This window comes from Hyla sarda, chromosome 6 (genome assembly GCF_029499605.1).
Source record: "Hyla sarda isolate aHylSar1 chromosome 6, aHylSar1.hap1, whole genome shotgun sequence".
NCBI classification, from domain to species: Eukaryota; Metazoa; Chordata; class Amphibia; order Anura; family Hylidae; genus Hyla; species Hyla sarda.
Genome location: NC_079194.1, coordinates 269,958,604 through 269,978,833, shown reverse-complemented (window position 1 = coordinate 269,978,833; position 20,230 = coordinate 269,958,604). Strand labels below are relative to the sequence as shown.

General features: G+C 46.2%; 1 protein-coding gene across 6 annotated transcripts in view; it reads left to right on the top strand.

The window, feature by feature from the left end:
* RIPOR1 (RHO family interacting cell polarization regulator 1) overlaps positions 1–20,230 on the top strand; it is a 342,616-nt gene that overhangs the window by 271,749 nt on the left and 50,637 nt on the right. For all 6 annotated transcript variants that reach the window (XM_056527289.1, XM_056527286.1, XM_056527287.1 and 3 more), the window contains exons 13-14: positions 3,028–3,912; positions 16,521–16,663. In XM_056527289.1, the coding sequence (XP_056383264.1) occupies positions 3,028–3,912; positions 16,521–16,663 (1,028 nt within the window). The remainder of the gene's footprint in view (positions 1–3,027; positions 3,913–16,520; positions 16,664–20,230) is intronic.

Below are 20,230 nucleotides of genomic sequence, written 5' to 3'. Positions count from 1 at the left end.
ATATGGTGGAGGATTTATAATGTTTTTGGGCTGCTCTGCCACCTGGAGGGCTTGGACATGGTACAGGAGCAATGAAATGTGGGGATAAGGTTAATACTACAGTGCTGCAAAATGAGTTCAACTATCCAGCTGCAGTCCAAAGCGATACATTGCCTTGTTAGCAATCTTGTGTACTGCAGCTATTACTCTAAAAAGTTAAAATAAAATCTGACTTTATCCCTGTCCATATAAAAGCTTTTTAGAGTGAGATGAATAGAATAGGTCCTACAGCATGATAAAGACTGAAAGCACAAATCCAGTAGTACACAAGAATGGTTAAGGAATAATGAACTGTTTTAAACTGACCAGCAATGAGTCCTGATCTGAAATCTGAAGATACATTTGGAGAAGGCTGAAGTCAAGCTCTTGTACTTTTTTGCAAGGTATTTTATTCCCAATAGCTCTGCAGTAGACAAAATTGCCATTGGACAAGAGCAAACCGCTCACAGATAGCTACAAATACGTTTTGAGGCTCATTGTTGCCAAAGGTTGTGCAACCAAGTATTAGAAATGGCTGTATGTATGTTGACAGGTCAACCTTTTTGTTTGGTCATTATAATAAAATATTTTTAGAATATATATTGCTTTTATCTGGTGATATAGGTTGCCAATGCTGTAAAATAACAATTGTTCATATTTTTTAATATTTTACAACAAAATGTATACTCCCACATAATGCATGATTTGAATTACCTGACATTTTAATACTGTATGATATGTATTCTTTTTATTTATGCCATGAAAAGAGTTCCTTGTTGCCAGATCTGGGAAAACACAGCTGGCCAATGCTTGTCATGCTTCGCGACACCCTAACTGACAAATTGTCTCAGACTTGTTCGTGCAGTGATGTCTCTTCCGTCCATATTAATACTTATGAGCAAGACTACTATGTAAGTTTTCTAGTAATAGCATAGATTAGCTTTTGGAAGCTAATAAATAAACCAACAGAAATATTCTGCCTTTTAGAAGCTGTAATAAAGTACTGCTTAAATAGTTTACTTTTCTGTAAGCCTCTAGTATTTGTGCTTTTCTGCAAAAAAAAAAAATAATAATGGAAATGTGCATTAGCTTGTTCATCTGAAATTGCTGGGCTTGGTTACTGCAGCTCGGATTCCATTAGGGCTGCAACAAACAATTCAATTAGTTAGCCAATTAATTGGATTAAAAAAAAGAGATTAGGGTACCAGAAAGGGATTATCCAGGGGGGAGTTTTTTTTTTTTGATTTTTTTTTTAATTTGTTATATAACAATGCTCATTCTGCAGTATAAAAAAAATACCTCCACTCCATCTGAAGCACTCCCTCCAGTGTTCTTCTCCGTTCTACGGTTCCCCGCAGCACTGAAGATTTATATATATATATATATATATATATATATATATATATATTAGACTGGGCATTTATTTATTTTTATTAAAAAAATAAAAGCTGGAATACCCCGCTAATGGGAAGATAGGAGAAAGTAGGAACCGCATTGTGGAGAGTTAAAGGGGAACAGCACCTAAAGGGTTAATGGGTGAAAAGGGAGGGGACAGCACATGAAGAGTTTACAGGAAAAGAGAGGGGACGGTACCTGGAGGGTTAACAGGAGAAAAAGAGAAAACAGCACCTGGAGGATTAATGGGAGAAACAGAGGGGAGGTTACCTGAAGGGTTACCCTATGAGCTAGATAATCACTGCAGGGAAGAAGGAGCAGTTCACAGACCTTGGCCATCCTCCTTGCACAGGGCACTGCAGGGAGGACTGAGAATGGAGCTTCTGGCAGGTGTAAGGAGCAAAGACCTCTTGTGACAGGAGGTGGCGCTCACAAAAGACGCTGGCGCCGACTCCCAGACTGGTTGGTAGGCCACGTTACTTAATGACCAGTGAATCGATAACGGAAATCATTGTCAACTATTTCCATTATCGATTGTAATCGATAATATCAATTAATCGTTGCAGCCCTAGATTCCATTTCTTTCAATACAGCATGGCCATTGAACAATATATGGAGCTGTCTGCTTCCATCTCTTAACTTTAAATGCAGGTGCCACAGCTCTGACAAACAGCTGATCGGTGGGGTTGCTGGTTGTTGCACCCCCACTTATCAGCTATTGATGGCCTTTTGTGACTTTTTTGAGGATATCTCCATGGATAAAGTCTCAGAAAACACCTTAACATAATGTTTCTTAAAGGAAATCTGTCAGCTTTATATGCTGCAGATAACATTGGATAGCTGCAAGGTATCACCTTTTATAAAGCTGATGGTGGTGGCCAAATTTCTGAAAATCTGCTTTTTATTTCTCAGCCAAGTGTAAAGGAGGCAGGGCTGAGCCACAAACTGGCATCCCTTCTCGCTTTACTACATCTCACAGCACCTCCTTAAAGGGGTATTCCAGGAAAAAAAATTTTTTATATATCAACTGGCTCCAGAAAGTTAAACAGATTTGTAAATTACTTTACTATTAAAAAATCTTAATCTTTTCAGTACTTATGAGCTTCTGAAGTTAAGGTTGTTTTTTTCTGTCTAAGTGCTTTCTGATGACACGTGTCTCGGGAACCGCCCAGTTTAGAAGAAGTTTGCTCTGGGGATTTGCTTCTAAACTGGGCGGTTCCCGAGACACGTGTCATCAGAGAGCACTTAGGCAGAAAAGAACAACCTTAACTTCAGAAGCTCATATGTACTGAGAGGATTAAGATTTTTTTATAGAAGTAATTTACAAATCTGTTTAACTTTCTGGTGCCAGTTGATATATAAAAAAAAGTTTTTTCCTGGATAACCCCTTTAACTAATGTACAGACCCCATACATTTATCATGGAGGTTCTAGGAGGTGGAGTGTGCAACTCAGCCCTGCCTCCATCAGCTCCAAAAAAGGTAAGGTTTGCTTTTATGCCCTGATAGCTACCTAGGAGCAAATACAGCTGACAGATTCTCTTTAATTTATACATTTCTGGAATTTGCCAGATAATATACATTTTAATATTTTTTTTTTATTTGAATATTTCTAGAATATGCTACGACGTCAGGAAGATTCAGAAAATGGAGCTGCCTGGTCAATTTCTTCAGAATCCTCTGATGATTCCTCTAGCCCACAGTTATCTAGCAGTGTCCGTCACGCTCCCAAGAACATTGTTCAACCTGAACTGCAGACATCTGCCCCAGATATAGAAATTTCCTTTACACAAAAAGAGGAGAGTGTGGACACAGGGGCAGATACTTCAATCCAGGAAGTGGAAAACAATGACAAAATAGTTACCGAAAATGTGGCATCAAGAAAAGAAACTGTGGCCAATGGCCATGTGGTATACTCAAGGACATTAAGCCATATCAGTGAGGTAAGCTTTGATGCTTCAGGTTCAGACTTTCATGTCCTGGATGATCCTCCGATAACACTACCATTGAATACTGATGTCTCAGAAACTGTTGCTGTTCCTGTTAGTTGTGAAAAAGTGGACAATTTGCAAATCACTGTACTATCTGCCTGTTCTCAGGAAGACAAAAATGAAATACTACACATAACGCCAGAAGCAGGTCTACAGCAGGAGATCATTGATTCAGGTCAATCATTAAATACACAGACGCCAGTACAAGAGGGAGTGCTTTGTGAGGAGGAGCTGGAGCTTGTGTTGGAAGAACTTGTTGAGATTGAACCACAACAGCCTGTAATTCATTGTTCTCCCATTAATGCACCATGTTTGGACACTGTTCCCGAAGAGCGGGACAGTCCCATCTGTGAAGTAGTAACCTCTGATTCCACAAAAATAAAGATTGTTGACTCTGGTCTGGGTGAGGCCATTAATTCCTTGAGTTCATCACTGGACGACTACCGGGGTCAATTCCCTGAACTGCAGTCGCTTGAAAATAAAATCAAAGATCTAGAAGAGGTTCTCATGGTAAGTTATTTAGCATCTGCTTTACGGTAGGAATAATTTTTTTCCGGTGTGTATCAGGTGTGATGGTTGTTAAGGTTGAGTTCACGTCTCGTTTTACCAGTACACTGAAAGTATTCTTTGGCAACCTGTCAAAAAGGTTTGCTTATGTATAAGGACAGTTAACATAATTATTACATTCAGTTCATTTTGCAGGACACAAAAGCGCAGACCAGTCTTGCATGAACTGAACATTTGGCCCAATAAAAAGGACATGTGGCCAACTCAAAAACATTTTAGTTTTTACTATTCATTAAACAGGTTAAGGAGCCTTGATCAAACACCTTTTTATTGTTTCTTGATACACCCTTCCGTTCCGAAGATATGAGGGTTTATAGTTTTTCTGAGATTTAGAGAATCAGTCAGATGGGTGTGAATAAAATGTTATTGATGGGAGTGAATATAAGGTGATGGGTGGGATTTTACAGTCAGGGAGTAGGAATGTTGTACTTTAAGGGGCATGTATACCTAATATAACCCCCTCACTTTATAATCCCATCCATCACCTGATATTCTCTTTCTTTATTAAAATGAAGTTCACGACCATCTGACTGATTCCCTGACTTGTCAGACAAGCTCAGATATTGCGGGAACAAAAAGGCATATTAGAAACTGTAAAAAGATGTGATCATAGTACCCGACCCTGTTTACTGACAATGCAATCTCATAACTTACAGGACGTTACAGGACTTACTACTTTTTCCTATTTGGAACCTGCCCCCACCCAACGTTTCCAACCCAGTTATTTCAGCCTCCTTCTCTGCATGGCATACCTTCCTTAATAAACTAAATTGTCCTTGGACTTTAGGACCCCATGATATACCCCTATCGGTAATCCAATCTCATCTAATTGACATCCCTCTTCATAACTGGATAATTCAAGGCATCACACACGCGGGACTTCTTTATAGACAAAATGTGCTCCTTCCCTTTGACATCATCCAGGGTCTATATAACATACACAAATCTGACTTTTACAAATATCTTAGAATCCGCCACTTCCTCTCTAGTCTGACAACACCCTCGATAGGCCTGCACACACAAGTCTTGAATTATTTTCAATCCACAGGCAAAGGCTTCTGGCCACTTAACACTATGCTCATGGATTCTGACAATTTAGTCAAAAGTTACCCACTACGATTGTGGGATAGGGATTTAGATAGATCCATTGAACTACCAGACTGGCAAAGGCCCCTCCGAAGTGCGAATACTGCCCTACAATGCTCTTCGTACTTAGAATCTTACTATAAAACGGTTCTCCGCTGGTATTTCAGTCTAGACAAAATTTCGCTAGCTTACCCAAACTCTTTTCCGCTGTGCTGGCGTGGTTGCGGTCAGAAAGGCTCATTATACCACATTTAATGGTCCTGCCCCCTTATATCACATTTCTGGAACGCCTGTAAACAGCTTTTACTCTCCATCCTCCCATATCGCTTCCCATGGTCCCCAGACTTGGTCCTATTATTTCTGAACATAGATAAAATACTCCCACAACATAGAGACTTTTTTTTGCATTTTTTGCATCACAGCCAAGGTACTCCTTACTAGCTTCTGGAAAACTGCAGCCACGCCATCACTAAACTCACTAATAGGTAAGATTAACACTACTTATTCCTATGGGAAAATACCGTATTTATCGGTGTATAACACGCACTTTTTAGGCTAAAATTTTTAGCCTAAAGTCTATGTGCGTGTTATACGCCGATCCCGCCCCAGGAAAGGCAGGGGGAGAGAGGCCGTCGCTGCCCGCTTCTCTCCCCCTGCCTTCCCTGGGGTCTAGAGCCCTGCTGCCGGCCCTTCTCACCCCCTGGCTATCGGCGCCGCTGCCCGTTCTGTCCCCCTGACTATCGGTACCGGCGCCGATAGCCAGGGGGAGTGAAGGGGCAGCGGCACCCATTGCCGGCGCCGCTGCCCCGTTGCCTCCCCCCATCCCCGGTGGCATAATTACCTGGTTCGGGTCCACGCAGCTGTAGGCCTCCGGCGTGCGTCCCCTTCGTCGTTGCTATGCGCAGCACGGCACGACGCATGACGTCAGTGCGCCGCGCCGTGCATAGCAACGACGCAGGGGACGCACGCCGGAGGCCTGGAGCAGCGCGGACCCGACCCAGGTAATTATGCCACCGGGGATGGGGGGAGGCAACGGGGCAGCGGCGCCGGCAATGGGTGCCGCTTCTCTCCCCCTGGCTGTCGGTGCCGCTTCTCTCCCCCTGGCTATCGGCGCCGGCAATGGGGCGCCGGCACCGATAGTCAGGGGGACAGAATGGGCAGCGGCGCCGATAGCCAGGGGGAGAGAAGGGCAGCACGGCTCTAGACCCCAGGAAAGGCAGGGGGAGAGAAGCGGGCAGCGACTGCCTCTCTCCCCCTGCCTTTCCTGGGGGTATATCGGGGTATACACGCACCCTCATTTTACCATGGATATTTGGGTAAAAAACTTTTTTTACCCAAATATCCTTGGTAAAATGAGGGTGCGTGTTATAGGCCGGTGCGTGGTATACCCCGATAAATACGGTAATTGCTATGGGATCTCAGAGAATGAAACACTTCTCTGCTAGATGGGCAGTCTGGCTTACATCCACACATTGCAAGGATATTTGACGACGAATCAATACCCATACCTCATTTAATAAAGCTCCTCATTATACCAACTCATTAGCATTCCCCATCTGATTACATCTTTATATGGGCACAAGACCGTTCTTCGTAAGTACACTATTCCAGACCTACACTCAATTCCATTAGTACAGGTATTACACACTTGATTTTTATATTGCACACCACCTACTTGTCCTCCCTATGGTTTACCCCATTGATTTTGTTGAGTTCTATGTTATAATTTTTCTATGACAGCTGCGCCTGTCCCACTGTTTAATTTCTGCCGTTATCTATAAGACAGCTGCGCCTGTCTCGATGCTTGTTTTATCTTGATACTTATTTTGTGTCACTTGAACGAAAATTTCTTAATAAAAAAGTATTGAACGTAAAAATAAAAAAAAATTGGTTTGCCGCAGGTCCACTTTAAACTTAATAAATCCACTGCCAGTACGCCACAGTATACTGTACGTCTGCAGACACTTGTGACATGTTGTCAACATACACCTCTATTGTACTGGTAAAAGGAAATGTGAGTCCAACCTTGCTTCAACACCTATTGTCCTACTTTTATTGTTTTGTAGAAGCTTTAGATATTATGCTGTTTGAGAGTGACTTAACATTGAAAAAGTCTATTATGTTTAATGTTCTTTTCTTGACTTGAAAAATTGTGGTTCCACAGGGTCAGAAATATCCAATTTTGAAGAGCTAACTAGAGATGAGCAAACTTACAGTAAATTCGATTCGTCACGAACTGCTCGGCAGTTGATGACTTATCCTGCATAAATTAGTTCAGCTTTCCGGTGCTCCGGTGGGCTGGAAAAGGTGGATACAGTCCTAGGAAAGAGTCTCCTAGGACTGTATCCACCTTTTCCAGCCCACGGGAGCACCTGAAAGCTGAACTAATTTATGCAGGATAAGTCATCAACTGCCGAGCTGAGAAGTTCGTGACGAATCAAATTTACTGTAAGTTCGCTCATCTCTAGAGCTAACCCTTCAGCTCTGACATTTTATTTGGGGAAGAAAAATCCCCTGGTGATCAGCTGCTTCCTTGTCTAAATCTTTTAAATCTTATGTGCTGCTCAGTTCTGCTCTATAATACCTTCACAGTAGCTAATGTCTACCCCCACTACCTCAGGAACAACTGAGAGTTAAAAATGGTAATAGGAAAAACTGGTAATAAATGCTATATACAAGTTATATAATTACCAGAAGTAAAGCTACTAGAACTAGAAAGCTACTAGAACTAGTACGCAAATGATGTCCTATCCTTGTTGACAGATTAGTGACTACTTATGTCAACTTACACGGCCCTATTGATATTCATGAGTTTTCAGGGTACACTGCTGGTATACATCAGGATACTGACAAAAAAAGTTTTTGGGGTGGATACATGGCATACCTACTCTATGCCCATTCGTTTTAATACCGACAAGTTACTGCAGTCTGTTATCCTGCGGGAGGAGGGAATGTTTACAACTGTGCCCATTGCACATGTACAAAAATAATGAAACCTTTACCTACCTCCAGCATTCCCGCAATTCCTCTGGTGTCCCTCTCCGGTATCTGGCTGTATCCTTTGCTTGTCAGAAATCGTAAGGTCAAGGCCCAGAATGACATACAGCACCTCAGCCAATCAATGGCCAAGGTGGGACATCGCCGCGGCCACTGACTGGGTGAGTGGCAGTATGACACTCTGTGTCCAGACATCACTCTGTGCCCAAGCGTCACGATTTCAGACAGGAAGCGGTTCAAAGCTGGGAACAAGTGGGACACCAGTGGCACTGTGTCAATGGTGGAGGGTAAATAAAATGTTTATGTTTTATTTTTGCAGTGCAGTTTTATTTTTTTACACTTAGACATCGCGGAGCATCCGCGATGTCTGAATGCACTGCACATGTGGACTCGGCGACTCGCAGGACCCAACCCCCCCCCCGTGTTGCTGCTCGTAGCGGCGGATTGCTGCTGCAAAGAGGCCAGGGGCGAGGCGGGGGAACGGGTGGTGGCAACAGCTGGAGGCACAAAAGGGGTCAGGTCACTAGTGGATCCGTTGCGTGTGAACCTACCGTAAAGCTATACACAGAATTAAAAAGCTGTAGCACAGTAATGCAGGCTTTATGATTGTAAAAACTGTTTGTCATGTGAGTCATGCAAAGTCAGAGAGGTGTGGCAGGGTTCTGCAATGCCACGCTTCTCTTGAACAACGTTACAGAATCTCGGGCCTGTGTAAGCGACATACAGCATCTCTGTGCATGAGCCATCTGAGACTATTACAACGCACAGCAGAGAGTGAGCAACCTCTCTTCCTCTATTGGTTGGAGACCACGCTCACACAGATCTGAGATGCTGTAACGTTGTTCAAGAGATGCACAGCATTGCGGATCCCCCGCCATACCTCTCCAATTGTGCATGACACTGGATTTAAGCAGTTTTTACAATCCAAAAAAGCAATCGATTTGGCAATAATAGGTATGCCTGCAATACTGTGCTACACAGCTTTTACTTGCTTTGTATAGCTTTAAGGGATAAATATTGTTGCGTTGCACTTTAAAGAGGCAGTGGTCCTTTTTTTTTTTTTTTTTTTTTAAACTGTCATTTTTATTAAAGTTTTTCATAACATACAAATAACATGAGGGGTCAATATTCCCCATAGCAATAACCAACAGGTGTCACGTTTTGGTAACAATCAGCACAATGGATCAATTCCTAACCAGCTTAGATTATCAAAGAAAACAGAGAACAATACCAATCCAGAGTAACTCAAGGAAGGAGACCACAGGATGGAGAGGGAGAGGGGGTGGGGATGGGAGGGGGGAGACACATATAGAAAAACTGACAACATAATGAGAGAGACAAAAGGGGGAATAGGAGTCCAGAAGAGGGGTAAATGAAGGAAAGATAAGAAAAAGGGAGAGATTAAATCACTTAAAGGAAAGAGAAGAAAAGTCAAGGGGGTTGTCTATCAGTAAATCTGTCCCAGGGATCCCATATGGAGAGGAACATGGGGATGGTGTTATTCAGGGAGGCAGTGAGCGATTCAAGAGAGGGAATCTCAAGCACTCTGGCTGTTAACTCGTCCAGAGATGGAGGCAAGGACTGTTTCCAGTGCTTAGCAATTAGGGTCTTGGCTGCAAGGACTATGTGTAGAAAGAATCTACTCTAAACGGTTTCTTTGTGAGAGCCCTAGTCGGTGTAAAAGGAAGACCTTAGGGTCCAGAAGGACCATCACCCCCAAAATTGTGTGAATTAAGCTCTGCAATAAGTTGCTATTAGTGGACAGGACCAAAATATATGGAAAACATCACCCATACCCATGCCACATCTCCAGCATTGGGGAGGAATATCAGGGTTCAATCTATTAAGTAGGGCAGGCGTATGGTACCACCCCATGAGCATTTTATATTGGGTCTCTTTATAAACTGTGCAAATAGATGCCTAGCAGAATAGACCTCTTGAGCCCCATTCCCAAACCATACCAGAAGTCAAGCCAGGAGAGAAGTCCGGGTGGTAGAGGAAGGATTGCAAAGGAGAGAAAGAGGACAGCAGTCTGAATCGCCTAGAGCAATAGATCCAGACTTACTGAGAGAATGACATTCGTCCTAGTAGGGGGCTTGCAGGTGAGGGGTGAGGAAATGTCCACAGGAGAGAGTTAGGATGCATAGGAGCTAACCATCATTTTTCCAGCTCCATCCATTTATTATAAGCATGGTAAGTAGACCACGCCGCCAAATGGTGCAAGTGTTCCACCTAATAGTATTTAGTCACATCTGGCACACCCAGTCCCCCGGCAGACTTACTAGCCAACATAACCGACATCAGGAGGCGATGTCGTTTGCCATCCCAGATAAACCTAAAAATAGCCAACTGAAAAGATTGCAGCCCCGCCAAAGGGACCCGCACCAGTAGAGTCTCAAAAAGTAGAGCAGTTTAGGGAGGATAGTAATTTTTACCGCCGCGATGCGTCCGAAAAAAGCAATGTATTGTGACCTCCATTTTTCCATGAGGGCGCACAGTTCCCAAAATAGAGGGGGAAAATTGTGGAGTACAGAGAAGAATAGCTAGGGGAAAGGGAAACACCCAGGTACTTTAATAGCAGAGAGGGACCATTTAAAGGAGTAATTGGCTTGTAGGAAGGTAATCGTGGAGGCAGAGGTTAAGGGGCATGGCCGCGGATTTAGAGAGGTTGACCTTATAGCCAGAGACAAGGCTGTAGGAATGTAAGAGTTTATACAGAGAAGGAAGAGACAGAAGGGGCTTAGGGTGGGTTCACACTACGTTTGTAGTGTACAGGTGCTGAATCCGTTTGGAAGGGCAAAAACCATCCGCTCCTGTATCCCAGCCGGATCCGGCCCGTACCCCATTCATTTCAATGAGCTGACCCATATATGGTTTTCTGACCGGACCTAAAACCGTGGTATACCACAGTTTTAGGTCAGGTCAGAAAACCGTATACGGGGCAAAAATTAGACAACCGGATTCAGCGTTTGACTCCAATCGGCTCATTGAAATGAATGGGGTTAGGGCTGTATCCAGCTGGGATACGGGAGAGGCCGGTTTTCGCCCCTTCCAACCGGATCTAGCACCCGTAGTGAGAGAGTGAGCAAAATGTCATCAGCAAAGAGGCAAACCTTAAAGTCCCCACTGTGAAGAGTTATACCAGAAACATCCGAGTCCCCCCGGATCAAGGCTGCTAGTGGTTTTATGCACAGAGCAAAAATCAGGGGAGACAAAGGACACCCCTGTCTAGTGCCATTATGTAAGGTAAATGTAGGGGAAGAAGCATGCAGAAGTTTGAGAGAGGCAGTGGGAGAAGAGTAGAGACCCCGCAGTGCTGTAAAGAAATTACCCGAGATACCAAATTTTTAAAGGGGGGCAAACATAAATGGCCAACCCAGCCTATCAAAGGCCTTTTTGGCATCCAGGCTTAAAACCAAAGCCTGTTCCGACCTTCGATTTACTGCATCTATGAAATCCACCACCCTTCTCGTATGATCGCCTCCCTGCCGGAAACCAACCTGGTCTTTGTGGATGAGGGCAGGTAAAAAGCTACAGAGGCGGTTAGCCATGATTTTGGAAAACCGCTTCAGGTCCGAGTTGAGAAGGGCTATGGGCCGGTAGCTGGAGCAATCATAAGGATCTTTGCCAGGCTTAGTAATCGGGGTAATCAAGGAATGTGAAAAGGATTACGGCATACCCCCCCACAGAAAAGACTTGGATAGACCAGTCTAGGAAGGAGGATGGGGGAATAAGTCTTGTAATACAAATGAAACCATCAGGGCCCAGAGAGCACCCCGCAGAAAGTGTCTTGAGAACCCCCAAGAGCTCTTCATGAGTAACAGGGGCGTTCAGGGTCTCCCTGGGTCTCTGCTTCTGCGCGCTCTCCAGGGTCTGAGGGAAGTTGAGAGGGAAGAGAGTAAAGTTTAGAATAGTAGTCGTGAAAAAGGCGGGAAACAGAATCAGGTTGGTGTTGGAGGGTGTCCGTGGGATCTTTCAGAGTGGAGTGGGCCTGGACAGCAGCATGATCCCGCAGGCGTCAAGCAAGGGCTTTGTTGCCTTTCTCATAGAAACGCTGCTTAGCATAAAGCAGTTGCCATTCCACCTTGCAAAGGGGGAGATCACTCAACTGGGACCGTGCTGCGACGAGACGCTTCAGAACCGAGAGGAATTGGGTAGACAAGAGAAGAGCCTCTAGTTGAGATTTCTTGGCCCTATGTTCCTGGGAGCGGGCCATGGCATCTCTCTTTAAGCTAGAGCCCAGAGCGATACAGTGGCCACGAACCACAGCCTTGTGGGCCCTCCCATAAGACCGCCTGAGAGGACACAGAGCCCTCATTGTTGGCAAAATAATCGGGTTATGCACGCCTGGATCAGGTCCCGGGAAGAGGGAGATTTAAGTAGAAATTCATTGAGAATCCAATGGCAGCGGCGTAGGGAGGAGAAAAAGGGGAAGAAAGAGACCAGGATAGGGCTATGATCTAACCAAGAGATAGGTTCCAGAAAGGCAGAGGAGAGCATGCGGACCATCGGGAGGTTACCAAAAAAGTAATCAATGCTTGTATTAAGTTTGTGAGGTTGGAAAAATAAAAGTAAGAGCGGTCCGAGGGATGGTTAATGCACCAAAGGTCGTAAAGCGATGCTGAACGTATCAGTTGTCAAGAAAGAGTGGACAAACGTAACTGGGGAGGAGCTGGCAGCATTCCCACTGTCAAATGACTGTCCATGGAGGGAGAGAAAACTAAGTTGAAATTACCAACCAGGAGTCAGGCGGAAGGGGAGTATTTATGTAGGCGAGAGAGGACCCAATGCAAAAAAGGGATCTGAGAGGTATTGGGAGCTTATACATTGCATATAAGTAGTTGTTTATCCCCTAAGGAACCCTGTACAACAACAAACCTCCCAGAAGGGTCTGCGTAGGTAGAGGAGACCTGTAAGGGGCAGGACCTAGATATTAGGATCGCCACTCCTGCCCACTTTCCTACCGGAAGAAGCTGAGTAACCATGAGGGTAGAGGTGGTGTAAGAAGAGGAAAGAATCAGCCTTCAAAGCCACCAGCTCTCTGCAGAAGTCGCCGCTTAGTCGGGGAGTTGATACCCTTCACATTCAAGGAGACACACTTAGCCATGAAGGGACAGGTAAGGGGGAGAGTGCATGTGTAGTGGGGTACTCACTCAGACCAGTCAGGAAGCCGTGGGAAATCCAGGCAGGAGGGAAGAGCCAGGGATACCGCAATGACTTGCTGCTTGACCTAAGAAAAATAACTAACAGGGGGGATAAGAAGAGGTGGAAACCGGCAGAACCTAGGAGGAGAGAGAAAAACAAGAGACAGACGGACAGGGACACAAGGAAGGAAACAAGGGGAAGACATAACTGTAAATAAACCAATGGCTCCCAAGCCAGAGAGGAGACCATGCCAGTAGAGGTGAACAAAGCAATGAAATGCAACAATAACAGTTCGACTTTTACCATGGTCTCTAAGGGGGAGGTGGAAGAACGCAGCAGACAGAGCCGCTCACACCAATGTGTCGCGCTCGGAGGCCAGGCAAAAGAATAGCCCTATAACAATATCCAGAAGGATAGCAAATAATCGAGTAATAAAAACATTGCATAAGTAAAACAAAAATTAGCAACAATGACAAATAGTAGTGCCCGACAGTCTCAAAGACTAGCAGTGTACCCTGCACGAGGGTCCCCAGGGATGTCTTCAGGGGGTCAGAACAAGGGCCACGAGAGCCCAGAGGGGTTGCAACCCAGCCAGCCCGATGAGCTTGGTCCAGCTTGATTCTATGGGATGCGGGTTCACCCAGGATCATGTGGAAAATAGCCACATACTCGAATACACAGGGAGTCCACATACTCGAATCCTCCACATGTTGGAATCAGACTGAGCAGAAATAGTATGTTGAAGCGGAGCTATGTAGGACCGGGTAGAGTCATGGGCCTCCTCCAAATCCTCCACTCTATTTGAAACATGCTGGAGATCTTGGCGAAGTAAAGAAATCTCTGCCGGGCAGGCATCCTTAACTTCCGTAATGAGGACCTTAAAGTCCTCCTTGGTAGGAATTTGGGAAAGTAGCTAACTGAGATCCGGAGGCAAGGATCCCAGAACAATCAAGGTCTGAGTCCAGCCCAGTGTCCCAAGCAGGGAGGTCTACAGCCTGGTGAGCAGCCCCCAGGGATCTCAATGTAGAGGAAGGACCCTGCAAAGGTACAGTCCTGAAGGTCGCCCCATTATGCTTAAGGGTTGACATGTTGCACTGCAGTGTAGGTGAAGCACCAGGATGCAGTACAGGCACTCCAAGAAGACGACAACAACGTTCAGATATAGCAAGTGAATTAAGAGCTGTTAGGGCCCCAAGACTGAGTCCAGAGGGAGAGGGAAGCTGGCTGTGAGCAGATGTTAGGATTCCCTCTGTGGAAGGTAAGGCGCCTTTTACAGGAGCAGACCAGGATGGCTGCACGCTCCCTGAAGGTGTAGGAGCTTGTAGGATCCGTGGGAGCTGAGAAGGGGCCGGCTGTGGGGAGAGGAGCTCAGGTGGGAGTGGTGCAGGAGCGTCACTGACCTTGGTAGCACCCAGCCGGCAGAATAATCCCTATCAGTGGCATCCTGTAGCTACGCCTGCAGATCTTCAGCAGCAGCGCCGACGGAGACAGGAGATGGCGGGCGTGCGGCAGCACAACTTCTCCCACACGGACCGGAGGTAGGAACGAACAGGTGGAGGTCACTGCTACGACCGGAGGGTTCCACAGGCAGGACGGGACCCAGGTAGGCCGTTGCTCTCACAGAGCGGGATGTTAGGGGTGAGCCTGGGGTTGATGAGGAGGTCGGGCAGAGAAAACGAGCAATGCTGCCGGAGGAAGGCTGAGGGGCCAAACAGGCAGGCGGGTTCCTCCTACGGCGGCGGGCGCCCCTCGTCATGGAGCAGAGGACTTTTTAGGGCTTAATCAGCTTATTTAATGGCCACGAGGCAGCGGCAAGCCACGCGCCCCCAACTTCTTCAATGTTTACCAGTTCTTGTAGCATACTAGTGGCAGTGGTGGTGCAAGGAACTTGTGTGGTCCCTTTCACATAAGTGCAATCGCTGCAGCCTTTTCAAACAGCTGATCAGGGAATTGTAATTGGGAATTGCACCCACGCTGGTATAAAATTAATTGCCTAATGATAGGACATCAGACAGTGTCTAGCTATGAGAACTGCGGCGTAAATTTTTTAAGTCCTCGTGTGCACTGACTGTAAAAACATAAAAAACAAACAAACTTTAATTCACGTTCCTACGTTCCCCCGTTGCAGAGATATCTGCGTCCCGTTCCTCCGGTGCTGCCCGCTTCTTAGGCTTGAAACGCCACAGTGCAGGCAGCATATCGCTGGCCGCAGCGATGTCCTGCCTTGGCTGGTGATAGACAGAGTGCACTGTCATGTAAGGAGCCCGGGCAGCAGAGAGATGGTGGGGCCCAGGCTCCTTACATGACACTGTGCCCAGCCTATCGCAGGCCGAGGCAAAACATCACTGCGGCTGGCAATACGCTGCCTGCACTGTGACGTTTCGAGCCTAAGAAGCCAGCAGCATCGGAGAAATGGGATGCCGATATCTCTACAACGGGGAAACGTAGGAAGGTGAGTTAAAGTTAGTTTTTTATGTTTTTGCTGCCTGGGAACAGGGGGACTTAAAAAATGTACGCTGCAGTAGTGCTGGGCGGTATACCGATATGAACCGGATACTGTTTTTTTTTTTCTCCCACGGTATGGATTTTTGCCCATACCGCTATACCGGTCGGGCCCCTCCCCCACTCTCCGGATGAATTGTAGAGCCCACTAGCGGTGTCACAAGAATGCCGAGCGCGGCTCTGTTCCCCGTCCCTGTCAGCTCTCGGGGTACAGGAACAGACTTAAAATCCCTGCGCGCGGCTAACGTAGTACTGCCCAGGCGAGGCACTACGCAAATAGCGTAGGGCTAACGTAGGCAGCGCTAGGAGCCTAGCGTTAGCCCTACGCTATTTGTGTAGTACTGCGCATGCGCAGTACTACGTTAGCTGCGCGCGAGGCTTTTAAATCTGTTCCCGTACCCTGAGAGCTGACAGCGACGGGGAACAGAGCCGCGCTCGGCATTCTTGTGACACCGCTAGTGGGCACAGGGACCTCGCTCGCGGGGGGCACATTTTACACCGCTAGTGGGTACAGGGACCCCGTTCGCTACAGGCGGTAATACCGTGATACCGCGATAATAAAAAAAAATTTATGATATTCATTTTAGGCCATACCGCCCAGCACTACGCTGCAGTACTCTAACTCTTCTATGTGATTGGAACTATTGTATCTATGCGCTACTGTGTGACTGACCATTGATAACTTTTGTGGATTTTTTTTTTGTTAAATGTCCAAGTAAAAACACATTTATGTTTTACTTTGTTGTGAATAGGACACAAAGCTGAAACAAAAAAACTATTCATTACAAACCGGCATGCCTTTTTTAAATTTATTTTGACAGCAGAAGCAAGGAGTGTTCAGAAGCAGAGCATCCAGCATAAGCCTCACGGTGGAGAATGCCCTTGAGAGCTTTGACTTCTTAAATACTACTTCTGACATGGAGGATTCAGAATGTTCAGAGGAGGAAGGGGGTAAAAGTGAAAGGTAAGTGTTTTGTTTAAAAAAAAAATAATAATAATAATAATTACACATTTTCCATGTATGCAAATTTACAATGTTTGGCAGTTCTCACTTAGAGGCATACATATTTGAGTTGCTGCTTTGTGGTTTTGGTCCATCAATTCTTGGTAACTCCGTTTTTGTCCTGACACTTAAGCCAATGGTTAAATACCATAGGTCCCAGCATCAAGGGCTCTGTTAGTGTCTCACTCTTTTTGTAGACCCTTTTTCATGGCTAACACTGCATAGTCTCTTGGCTGCCCCCAGTGCAATTTATTTGGATGCTGCTGTTGTCATTGATATTATATATATTATATACTGCTCCAGGAGCCCTCTGGACTCTATCTCTCCAACTGCCCGCATGGTCTGTCTTAGTAGGCATTATGCACTGTGTCAGCTTTCTATGTCATTGATGGTAATTGTGTGGCACATTACTTTAACAAGTCAGGTCTTGTTTGTACAGCTTCAGCTTAGCCTTTGTTGTTGCCAAACTACACAAATTTTGCCACAAATAGCTTTACCATATCATAGTAAGGCTGGGTTCACACTACATTTTAAGCAATACGGGCCTCTATACGGCTGGGGGGAGTGAAAACTAGGCGCTCCCGTATCCCAGCAGCATCCGGCCTGTTTGTAATGCATTTCAATGAGCCGACCGGAGTTAAACACGAACTCCGGTCGGCTCATTTTTGCCCGTATGCCCGTGGTCTACTACGGTTTTAGTATACGGGGCAAAAATGAGGCGACCGGAATCAGCGTTTGACTCAGGTCGGCTCATTGAAATGCATTACATACGGGCCAGGAGTGGGTGGGATACGGGATTGCCCGTTTTTCTCTCCCCCCAGCTGTATACGGTCCCGTATTGCTAAAAAGTGATGTGAACCGCCCCTAACATAGTTCATAAGGTTGAAAAAAGACCAGAGTCCATCAAGTTCAACCTATATCCCTAATGAGTCCCTTCTGAGTTGATCCAGAGGAAGGCAAAAAAAAAAACCTCATACTAGAGGTAAAAATTCCTTACCGACTCCAAATATGGCAGAATAAATCCCTGGATCAACCTTCTGTCCCTATAAATCTAGTATCCATAACCTGTAATGTTATTACACTCCAAAAATGCATCCAGGCCCCTTTTGAACTCTTTTACAGAGTTCATCATGACCACCTCTTCTGGCAGGGAGTTCCTTAGTCTCGCTGCTCTTACAGTAAAGAACCCCCGTCTGTGCTGGTGTAGAAACCTTCTTTCCTCCAGACGTAGAGGATGTTATAGATACAGTCCTGGGTATAAATAAATCATGGGAGAGATCTCTGTACTGCCCCCTGATATATTTATACATAGTAATTAGGTCTCCCCTAAGCCTTCTTATTCTAAACTAACCCCAATTCTGATAATCTTTCTGGGTATTGTAGTCCTCCCATTCCCCATATTACCCTGGTTGCCTGTCTTTGAACCCTCTCCAGCTCCACTATATCTTTCTTGTACCCAGTGCTGTACACAGTATTCTATGTGTGGTCTGACTAGGGATTTGTACAGCGGTAGAATTATTTCCTTGTCGTGGGCATCTATGCCCCTATTGATGCACCCCATGATTTTATTAGCGTTGGTCACTACAGCTAAATTTACTGTTAAAGGGGTATTCCACTCCTAGACATCCTATCCCCTATCAAAAGGATAGGGGATAAGATGTCTTATCGTGGAGGTCCCACCACTGGGAACCCCTGCAATCTCTCCTTCTGCACCCCCATACATTAGCAGCCTGGAGCTATGTTTGCTCCGGGGCTGATGACAGGCGATACAGGGGACAGGGTATCGTGATGCACGCCCTCATGAGGTATTACCCGTCATCAGCCACAGAGCAAACATAGCTCCAGGCTGCTGATGTATGGGAGTGCAGCAGGAGAGATCTCGGGGGGTCCCCAGTGGCGGAACCTCCGCGATCAGACATCTTATCCCCGATCCTTTGGATAGGGGATAAGATGTCTAGGGCCGGAGTGCCCCTTTAACTAAGACCACTATGTCTTTTTCCACATCAGTCATCCCAAGTGTTCTCCCATTTAATACATAACCCCAGCCCGGATTTTTCCTCCTAAAGTGCATAACCTTACATTTATCATAGTGCTGGGCGGTATACCGGTATAAACCGGATACCGTTTTTTTTTTTTTTTCTCCCACGATATGGATTTTTGCCCATACCACTATACCGGTCGGGCCCCTCCCCCACCCTCCGGATGAATTGTAGAGCCCAGCGCGGCGCCCTCACTTGTCCCAGTGTGCTTCTGTGGCCCCCCGCTGTGCCTGTCAGCCAGTGTCCCCGCAAGCACGATCAATCCCCACCGCTAGCGGGATCCATGAGCCCACTAGCGGTGTCACAAGAATGCCTCCCACGAACGCAATCGCTACCATCACCGCTAGCGGGGTCCCTGTGCCCACTAGTGGTGTAACAAGAATGCCGAGCGCGGCTCTGTTCCCTGTCCCTGTCAGCTCTCAGGGTACGAGAACAGATTTAAAAGCCTCGCGCGCAGCTAACATAGTACTGCGCAGGCGCAGCACTACGCAAATGGCGTAGGGCTAACGTAGGCAGCGCTCGGAGCCTAGCGTTAGCTCTACGCTATTTACGTAGTACTGCGCATGCGCAATACTACGTTAGCTGCACGCAAGGCTTTTAAATCTGTTCCCGTACCCTGAGAGCTGACCGGGACGGGGAAAAGAGCTGCGCTCGGCATTCTTGTGACACCGCTAGTGGGCACAGGGACCCCGCTAGCGGTGATGGTTGCGATCGCGCTCGCGGGGGGGCACATTTGACACCGCTAGTGGGCACAGGGACCCCCGGGGGGGGGGGGGGGGGGGGGGAACAGGCGGTAATACCGTGATAATAAAAAAAATACTGTGATATTCATTTTAGGCCATACCGCCCAGCACTAATTTATCAATGTAGAACCTCATGTGCCACTTCTCAGCCCAAACCTCCAACCTATCCAGATCCATTAGTAACAGTGCACTGTCCTCTATAGTGTTTACAGCTTTACAGAGTTTAGTATCATCTGCAAAGATTAATTAGGTCTCCCCTAAGCCTTCTTATTCTAAACTAACCCCAATTCTGATAATCTTTCTGGGTATTGTAGTCCTCCCATTCCCCATATTACCCTGGTTGCCTGTCTTTGAACCCTCTCCAGCTCCACTATATCTTTCTTGTACCCAGTGCTGTACACAGTATTCTATGTGTGGTCTGACTAGGGATTTGTACAGCGGTAGAATTATTTCCTTGTCGTGGGCATCTATGCCCCTATTGATGCACCCCATGATTTTATTAGCGTTGGTCACTACAGCTAAATTTACTGTTAAAGGGGTATTCCACTCCTAGACATCCTATCCCCTATCAAAAGGATAGGGGATAAGATGTCTTATCGTGGAGGTCCCACCACTGGGAACCCCTGCAATCTCTCCTTCTGCACCCCCATACATTAGCAGCCTGGAGCTATGTTTGCTCCGGGGCTGATGACAGGCGATACAGGGGACAGGGTATCGTGATGCACGCCCTCATGAGGTATTACCCG